At 35.4% G+C, this 9,742-nt stretch overlaps 1 protein-coding gene and 1 long non-coding RNA gene across 2 annotated transcripts; both read right to left on the bottom strand.

Moving 5' to 3' along the window:
* Window positions 1-3,727: 3,727 nt before the first annotated feature.
* LOC134210493 (uncharacterized) lies at window positions 3,728-9,459 on the bottom strand. Its single transcript, XM_062686537.1, has 8 exons — window positions 9,352-9,459; window positions 9,157-9,296; window positions 8,906-8,989; window positions 8,531-8,845; window positions 7,834-8,133; window positions 7,152-7,484; window positions 6,921-7,083; window positions 3,728-4,197 (listed from the first exon to the last, which is right to left on the bottom strand). The coding sequence occupies exons 5-8, from the start codon at window positions 8,020-8,022 to the stop codon at window positions 3,728-3,730; spliced, it is 1,155 nt and encodes a 384-aa protein (XP_062542521.1). The 5' UTR covers window positions 8,023-8,133; window positions 8,531-8,845; window positions 8,906-8,989; window positions 9,157-9,296; window positions 9,352-9,459.
* On the bottom strand, window positions 4,676-5,282 carry LOC134218281 (uncharacterized). The gene is made up of 3 exons (XR_009981297.1): window positions 5,146-5,282; window positions 4,919-5,062; window positions 4,676-4,856 (listed from the first exon to the last, which is right to left on the bottom strand). It is a non-coding gene; the product is annotated as an uncharacterized LOC134218281 (long non-coding RNA).
* Window positions 9,460-9,742: the final 283 nt, after the last annotated feature.

Below are 9,742 nucleotides of genomic sequence, written 5' to 3'. Positions count from 1 at the left end.
TGCAATGTTCCAAAAGTTGCGATATTTTCTAATTCGTGTTCCTATAGTTGCGAATCCCATTGTTTTCATACGGGACTCGCAACTATGGGAACACTACCGCAACTATTGGTACAAGGCAGAGAATAAATTACAGTATTTCAGTGATATTTTACCGATTTTTTAGTAAATCCAAAACAGTTTTCAACTATTTCACTTAATGACAGGTCAACTAATTGATAAACAATGTGGGTTGCTGCGTTATTTGCGTATATTTGATAAAAACTACACTATAGGAACACCCACGACTATCGGATCAACTACCCTAATACGATTTTAATTTATATGATCATTTAGATGCATTTTATACCGTTTTATTCAAATTGGTACACTGAGGAAACTGGACTAGGGAAATTCAATCAAATGCCTTATGTTTTTTTGCCACAAGAAATCAGTATGATTTTCAAAAATTTGCCTTATGAAACCATCTGAGATCAATCGACTTCATTTCTTATGTTTTACATATGGCCGCCTTATGAAATTTGGTGTTTTGAAATTATGAAAAACATATTCATCCATATAATATTTAAAATAAGGAAAATCGAAATTCAGTACTTTCATTAACAATATCACGAGGTAAAAATAAAATCAGTGCTGATGATATTTTTCAAAAATATAAAAAATACAATAAAAGATATTTTAGTTACTAGATAAAGATTGTCGCTCCGGTTCCCTTTGTTCTGCTGTCCGAAACATGTGTGTTATCAAACTGTCAAATCGTATGTATTTTTCCTTCATTGACTTTTAGATCCCCTATCCTCGCCAGCAAAAGATGTTCCGGACAGCGACGACAGCGACAATCTTTATCTGGTAACTAAAATACCTTTTCTTATAATGTACACATGGTAGCGATTTTAAAGTGCCTCTAAAAAATTAATTTCCTGTCATGAAACTGTTCTATAGTACAAAAATATAAAAGCTGCACCGTTCAAAAACAAAATATAGGTAAAATCATTATATTATGCAGCTTTTATTTGCTTCATATACTTCTAAATTATAAGGTTGCCTATTAATTTTTTACGGTAAATATGTATATTGTAAAATTATCACCCCATTATTATGAAATTTTGAAAAATATCACCCGCTTCTCTCCTGCCCATTGAATTTGTAATTTTTTATTATTATTTTCTATGCCGTACCACACGCTACCGAAGCTATTTATCGAATTTGCAGAAAACACAAGGTATGGTTTTATCTTAGCTTAACATTTTATTCGAAATATATTTAATTACATTTAATAATGTACTTATAAATACAAAATAACCTAACAATATCTAAAAAAATACTTATTGTTCGCCTCATGTATACTAAATGGCAACTCTTCGTTTCTTTGTAAGTCAATTACGCTGTACAAATCAGTTCGTTCTTCTGCCTCATATGCCAATAAGTGGTCTTCGAATCTGCCAACTTTCCAATTTCTACATATAGCGTATAAGTGATTCTGGTACCTTATAAATTCTTCAATTTCTAACAGCGAAATTACCGAGTCTCCAATTGTTGATAAAAATTGACCAGTTTCAAATTTAGTGCCTTTCAACTGGATGACACGGGCGAAATAGGTTTTTCGTTTTCGTGGAACGGACAGTCTGTAACTATTTTTGAATAATAAGGCCTTGATTTTAAAGTTTGCTCATAAAAATCTCCTTCCACGCTAGAATCGAAAAATGTCTTGTGGTATACATTATAACTGAACTGTAAGCTAGCTTTCATGCATAAAGTATATGCGATATTGATACGCGATGATATTACATGCGCATATTCCTTGAAGTGTTGGTGTTTTGCCTCATTCCGAAAACACATCATCAAATGTACAGGTCCACTTTGTCTAATGATCTTTGGATAGTGAATAAGAAAATGCTGCTTCGGCTTCAATGTATCCTTGAAGAGATCCTGATACAATCTATTGTGCAACTGAATCAAGTCACTCATTTCAAGCAACAAATTTTCATTGAACGATTTTGCCAGAATTAAGTCTACCATTTTTACCAAAACTTTGCAAAAGTTCCATACAGGATCATTTTGCGGTACAAGCGGACCTACTATAAAAATGAAATTTTTGTAGAAAGCTTTCATTTCTGCAGCAGTCATTCTTATAGCAACAACTTTTGCTCTAGTTTTTCTATTATACGTCTCCTCAAAGTCTGGCATTCGTTTCAAAGCTACATCCTGAGACGTTCGACTAATAAAATTTAATCTGGTGTTCAAAACTGTAACGTTAAAAAAATGTTCCTTGTAGATAAAGTGATTGAGAGCAGACAGAAGGCCATACTTGCAAACTCCATTGCTAAATAAATCATGCATTGCGTCTACACTTGGATTTTCAATCACATGAAACGAGTCTAACTGATTGAATGCAGAATTTCCTGCGATTCCTGTCTCCGAATGACGACCAGCAGCGACATCTTCATCATAATTATGTCTATTCCTTAAACATTCTTCATGTTCCTTGCAATCAGTCTGTAGCTGCAGCCTGTGTCTGCGGCAAAATCGACAATAAAAATTTGCATTAAATCCTCCTGATAGCAATAATAAAGTATGCACTCCAAGATTATCACCTTGAAATAAAGACAGTACAAAACGTACCCTAATCTGCCTTTCTCCCAGTTTCAACATAATTCCTTCTCTTTCGATTTTTTTAAACGGTACAATCAATGACTCAACAAGAGTATTCACGCCAACCTTATCTATCACCACTTTTCTAATTATACCTGCTACAAAAATATTGACCAACTTCGATTTGTACTCTTCTGGTAGAGTGGGAAACGTGTAATAGATGCCACAGACCGAGTCTACTTTGCTGTGTGAGCTTTGTGGATCATTCACTTCATACTCATCGGCATACATCCAAATGGGTATAATGTAGTCGTCTTGCTCGTATTTTGCTTTTATTTGTTTCCATACGCTTCCATTAATAAAATGGAGTATATCGGAAGATTGTTCCAATGCTGCCATGTGTTCAATCGTTTTATCTAAAACATTGTCAATTTCGAAAAAGTTCGAATTTGAAATTCAATTTGATTCAAAACTAAACACGATTGTCTACATTCCGCAGGTATTGATTGGTTATGATTTGGATGCTGATTCAATGTGACTGTTACTGGTGCTTTGAAAATACCAATGTTATCAAGATGTTTAAAAAATTTGAAATCGCTGTCTATGAAATCAAAACAATGTTGTAATTGAGACAAATATACCTCGAACTGATACTGGGTTTCTGAATTTCCTACGGTCATGTTTAGCTTACGAATAGGCTGAATAGCTTTGGAACAAAATTGTTGAGTAGCCCTTTGTATATCACGTACATCACATCTAGAAAAGTTGGGTCTCTGATGCATATCTAACGTGAACTCTACAGCTGTTTTCTGTATGAAATTCAAATTTTTGTCGATGGATGATTCACTGTTATCTTTGACGATGTCAGTCTTTCTAACCTTTTTTGTTGGTTCTTCAATTTTCAAATCGTTATAAATTTCATTGCGATATTCGAGCATACTGAACTCTACTGAATCAAACTTATGAGTTTTTACGTGTTTCTTAAAACTATATATTTTTGAACATATTTGAATGCATCCTGGGAATGTACACTTATATAGAAAATCGACTGGAGGCTTATGTGTACGTTGAACATGGACAATCAGTTCCTCTGCTGTCTTGAATTGACAAGCGCATTCTACTATGCAGCACGGTAACATTATCGCTGATTTTCAGACTGGCTATTCAAAAAATGGATTAACTTATTGATACATAAATAGCCGCCATAATTCGAAGGTACTTCGTATACGAATTGCTCGATGAATACCCACACCAATTTTGAAAATTTAGCAACCGGTAATCCAAGGACTATTTGTAGTTTCAACAATACGTCAACTCCACGCACAATAGTTTCAAGATTGTAGATTATATCTTTATATACCACCAGGCATTCACCTGTAGCAGCAGTCAAGTTCTCTCCAACGACGATGAGCTTCGGAGCAATTGCAAACCTCTGTTCTTCGTATATTTGTATAGTTTTCTCCAACTCACTAAGTGCTTGATCCTTGTTGTCGACTAACAGAAATGTTTCTGCTTGGCCCGTGGCTACCGTCGGCTTAAAACCTTTCGAGGCCTTAACTGGAACGAGCACCGTATTTAAAGCCAGAAGTAAATTCAGTAGTCGACAATCTGGAAGCAATAAGAATGTTTTATTAATTTTAAATCTACTTATTTTAACATAATGGGGTCTTCAAATTCCCTAGAACTGATAAAGCTTGGCTATATAAACATGAACACAACGAATTACCTTTCACCCATATGATATTCCGCGCGGATTTTTTTTTTAGATTCGTCTGTACTGCTTCTTTATTCCAATCATCGTTTTTTTCAGGTATCATTATAGATAAATTATTTTTTGTTTATATGGAGCATGAGAAAATGACAGACCTCCCCATTAGTGCTTACGTAATTATTGTACAACCCCTTAAGATACATGATCAAGTTTTTTGGTTTCAAGTTAACTAGTTAACTATAAGTTGTTCGGAACAACTGTTATTCAATTGTTCAACTAAACCAGTGAAACCTGCCCAACCCACCCTATATCACAGAAGTTTTTCTTCATTCCATACTTTAAACCAATGCACACGTAAAAATCACTTTTCTTTATTATATCCATTTTTCTCAATAGCACTTTTTCGACTCTCTCGTTGCACAACTTGGTCCTAATCGGCCCGCAAGGTTCTGATCGTCCCGCAAGATCCTAATCGTTCCGCCAGATCCTAATCGATCCACCTGGTCCGTCGGTAAACTACCTGTTTTTAACCAGCTGATCAGCCAGCACTGTGGTTCTGTCAAACATAATCAGGTTTTAATCACTAAGCAGTATGATGTTTTCCTTTTTAAAACAAACCTGTGTATCGGCTTCTCCAATATGTCGATAATATTGATCGTTGAGATGAAAATCCATTCCGCGGTTAGCGGCGGATTTACTTCGTAAATCCAAGCGTAAACCATCAGTTGGTTCTAAACATATGCTATACGCTGGCAGTGATTCCTGTAATTAAAAAAAATTACTGGTTGTTATCACGCAATATATTACATCATGTTATGTATAAAATGTATATCAATTAAACAAACCTGTTTATTTTCCATTATCCAACAGTCATTCCGCTTAGCGCTCCAGGCGTTCTGGATTTTTCTGGGACGTTTAAAATTAGCATTAACACTATTTAAAAACGCTAAAAACAGTGTAAAAAATCGATGGAAGACCTAACCACTGACTCAATGTTTTGATCATTCTGTTCTGTTCTGACAGTATAGGAATACACTGTTAGAAATAATTTCAAAACTTTAGCAAGTGAAAATACATTTTAAAGTTTAGAAAAGAATAATTCTGAATAAACTAGAATTATTCTAGTTTTTATTTACAAAAATAATGCATTGAATATTTAAAAAAATATTATCATTTAAAGCTCAGTTTGAGTTGTTTCAGGGGAACGACACCCAATTTTTTCACTATGGATTTTGACAGGTTCGCCTGTTCGTGCTTTTTTGGGTGATAAATTTATCCCCCAGTGTCAAATCACCCCAATACTGATTTATTTTGCAAAAGTATGTGCGCGAATTTTGAATGTTTACGTTTTTACAGGAGAATATGATGCAAAACGCCCATTTCACTCAATAATGCAACATGATACAATCATGAGAAAATAGTGAAAAAAAATGTACAAACTATAAATTAAAACTATTTAAGACTCGATTCCATGCTCTAAACTTAAGAATGTTCAACTTATTTGCTCAATTCTTTAGAATGCTACTTGCGTAAGACACTGTCTATGCCTTCGTTCGTTTTATATCATTTTCACCCTGGAAGTTGTTTGTGTTGCATTCGCAGTGCACTCGTATTGGTGACTCAGAAAAGATGTGACAAAGATGGCGTAGCTTGTCATCCCCGTGAGTTGTTTTCACCATGAATTTTGTCAGAACTAAAGATCTCCTTATTCAAAGAGGAAAGGCAATCATTTTTTCTTGGAGTTCTTTGATTTAATAAATTGTGTTGTTCGCAAAATACGTAACGCTAAAAATGGTGATTTTGGACCAACACCCTCCCCCTCGGGGCACTTTTTGTATGTAAGGTTTTTTTTGTAGGTATGAATCGTAATGCTACGTAATGACAGGGTAAGTGAATTGAACAACTCAGTTGAATTCAATTGACTAGTCAAAAGTTGAACATGTTTAACTTTCTTTTCGTTCAAGTGAATTGAATTAAGGTGTATACACGTTCCATTCGCGTTCGATTCAAGCGACTTGCTCAATTCACTTACCTTGTCTAAACGTAGCATAACGTCTTGGCTTCTCCTTCCCCCTGCAGCGTAACGTAATTTGTGAACAGCCCCTATCCCTAACATCAAAACCGTGACACCTGCCGCATCATCAGTTTCGTGTTTAGTATTTAAGTAGTTTGTTTCTCTGACACTTGTTCCGAAATTATTTAATACAATTAGGAACTATCGTGAATACTGCGGTAACCCATAACCCCTGTTGCTATACATGAATTTGCGTTGGACCATTTAGACGATAAAACATGATTAACTGAGGTTAGTATGATAATGTTAAAACGGTCGGTTTACACACTGGTGACGACTCTGTTTGCATCTGACGAACCGTCGTTATCATGCTGCTAGACACAAAGTTATAGCATTGCTTTGTGGATGCCTCTTTATAATTTACAAATTTCTAACTGCAATGCATTATGCAATAGTTTAGTTGATGTTAAATGCAATCAAAGTGCGTTATTATATAGTATTGCTACAGACGAATCCAAATATCTTAGTTTTTGCGCATAATAGTGTCAGTCTGTGCATGTTCATATAAAATATTAATTAGACACTTATGATATGCATGTTTCTTACCGATCGATAGCTCGTTATTTCTCAAAGCATATGACAAGTCTTTAGCTGATGGATCCTTAGCATACTTGCTGACATATTTTGCAATGGGCTCAAACAATGAATTCCATTTCTTCGATGGTTCCGTCGGATTTCCCAGACCAAGTTTACGGTACTCGATATCCAGCTGTAAAGATATAACATGTATAATTGTCTCAAACTTTAAAAAAATATAAATATTCATTCTATTATTACCAGTTGATATCCACACTCATTTGAGAGGTGTGGGTAAGTATTGATTAATTGACCGGCCTTAGAAAACTGACGTAGATCAGCTTTTCTGGCAGGAAAACTTAGTTCCCATTGTGACAGGACAGTCGCCCAAGGAAACCTATTAATTTCCAACCAGGCCAATGCTGTTGCTACCTCGGGTAACAGTTGTTCGTTATCCAAATCGTTGTCCGTTGAAATGTGATGCTTCTCTTTTTGATCACGTTTACGTTCCGATTGTTTAATATAATTTATACGACTGTATAATTTGCCAGCAGGGTTACCACGGTTCTTGGCTTTCGGAATGTAATATGTTTCCTTTTAAGAAATGCAAAATAAAATAAATAATAATCATTTTCAGCATTACAAATATTAAAAAAAGGAGATTATAATTATACGAAAACAAATTATCAAAATTGTTTTCTTTAATAAAAAAAAAGCTAATACAAATGTATCTTAGTGATACTCCATACATCTGATAAAATTTTTTTTTTATATTATTGACGCACCAGTCTGTTTTAGTATGGGGTATACAAAGAATCGATAGAACGGAGATTATTTTTTTAATACTTTGTTTCGACACAAGATCGATCACATTGGCAACCACCAAAATTAAAAATAATTATAGGACCTTAGATAAAAAATGCATTCTCTTTCTGGTACTCACCTTGTTTTCCTTTTTGAATAGTCCGCATATTACTGTACTTAGATCTTCTACCACTTCGGATGATGTTTTACAGTTTCGGGTTAAGTGGTACCTTGCCACCGTGTCGACAACAAACTTTCTTCCAGAATCCGACAAGCAGTGAGTTTCAGCGGCTTTCAGCAATTGTTCGCCGTATACAGTTTGCTGCATAAGCTCCTTCAGCAGAGCCGGGGTCAAACGGGAAGGTGTATCGCCAACTGAAGATGTTGAAACTTGCAGACCATCGATGGCGTCAACCTCCGGGGGTTGATCGAGAACTTGCTGTAAATTTTTTTTTTAATATTCGGGTGGCTTCAATATTACGAATATTATATTACTACAAATATCACTAGTCTGCACTTAGCATTGTGTTTTTTAATGAATGTATACATTATATGCCTACTCAATCCAGTTGAAAACTGGAATGAGCGACTAGCGAAGTTGGTTTTATCTTACAAACCTTCGGAGTAGTGCACTGTATAGTGCTTCGTCATACGAAAACAGCACACCACTACCAAAGTTAGGTTTAACGTACGAATGGTGAGATGAATCCAACTGCGCTAGTTGTACATTCCGGTTTGCAACTGCATTGAGCATACCAAATTTTTGAAAGTAATTTATATTTAGCAAAGTGCATTCCAGTGTGCTATTTTAATTCAACCATATCGACGATAAATACCTTTGTTTGACTTGTGTTGTGTGGATCTCCGTCTGTTACGAGCTCTGATGTTATATGTCCGTTCAATTCCGTCACTCTTCCTCCCGGAAAATTATTTCTACTGCTGCCGGGCTTATTGACGACTAAGCCGCAACTTAAATCGTATATTTTGGAAGCGCTCTGAGAGAAAAATAAAAAAAAACTAATAATTTCCAATTTTCAGCTTGCGGAAATGTTACATACCACTTTTAAATCAAGAGGCTTATCTGAGGACGATTCAGCGGTTTCTGCTTCACCGTTTATCGATGCATCACAACTTTTTCCAGTAAATGTGTTCTAGAAGTAATTTTAAATTGATGAAATGTGTTTACATTTTTATGATTTGAGTATACTAACCTCAAAATCAGTTGCAGTTTTATGCAAAACTTCTACCGAAGAGTGAGCTGGTTCTTCCGGAACGATTGTTGCGTTATCCAGACCCTATTAAAAGTTATATTCATTAATTTTCGTACTACAGCTGGTTTGGAGAAATATACGTTTCGTAAAGCCTCGAACGCAGTAAAACGGAATGGCAACGGTAAGGACAGGATTTGACAATTACAGTCGCCGTTCCGTTGCAGTGCATTAAAGGCTTAAGAACTACTTACGTTTCTTCTTCGCCAGTCGAGAATCCAGGACCATAATATCTTTTCGTCAACCGGTGTATCGATATCCGGGCTCGATTTTATCGCGCTTGCTAGTTGGGTCTCAGTAAATGTTATCAGTTGAATCGTTGTGATTTTCGCTCCTATAAACAAATAACAACCTTATGGCACTGAGATTACAAATATTGTTAAACTTACGTCGGAAAAGGTCCAAATTTAATCCGGGAGCTCCTTTTAACAAATCTGCTATCAACTTTAGCTCGTCTACCACGATAGGCGCCATTTTTGTATTTTCAAAGGTTTGACGTATGACTTTTTCACACAAGTATAATTGTTGAATTTCATAAGGCGGTGTTTTGAAAAGCTTATGTATGACGTAAGCAATTTCAATGTTTAGGTGACGCAAATCATATGAACCATATGAGTTTCATATGTACCTTATGAAAGCTAGATTTTGAATCCAAAAGTAGTTTCATAAGGCGAAATTATTGAATTTCACTAGTCCAGTTACCTGAGTGTAGGTACTTGCGGTAGAAACCATCATCCAGAGAAATTGTCTTTTTGTGTATGTTTTTTGTTTTCAGTCCGT

The sequence above is a fragment of the Armigeres subalbatus genome, chromosome 2 (assembly GCF_024139115.2).
Source record: "Armigeres subalbatus isolate Guangzhou_Male chromosome 2, GZ_Asu_2, whole genome shotgun sequence".
NCBI classification, from domain to species: domain Eukaryota; kingdom Metazoa; phylum Arthropoda; class Insecta; order Diptera; family Culicidae; genus Armigeres; species Armigeres subalbatus.
This window is presented reverse-complemented; position numbering and strand designations above follow the sequence as displayed.

Coding starts and splice junctions, on each gene's coding strand:
- LOC134210493 (XM_062686537.1), bottom strand. CDS start 8,022: ATGCAGCAAACTGTATACGGCGAACAATTGCTGAAAGCCGCTGAAACT. Junction 7,084..7,151: donor ATGAGTGTGGATATCAACTG/GTAATAATAGAA, acceptor ATATCTTTACAG/CTGGATATCGAGTACCGTAA. Junction 4,198..6,920: donor AAATAACGAGCTATCGATCG/GTAAGAAACATG, acceptor TATTGCTTCCAG/ATTGTCGACTACTGAATTTA.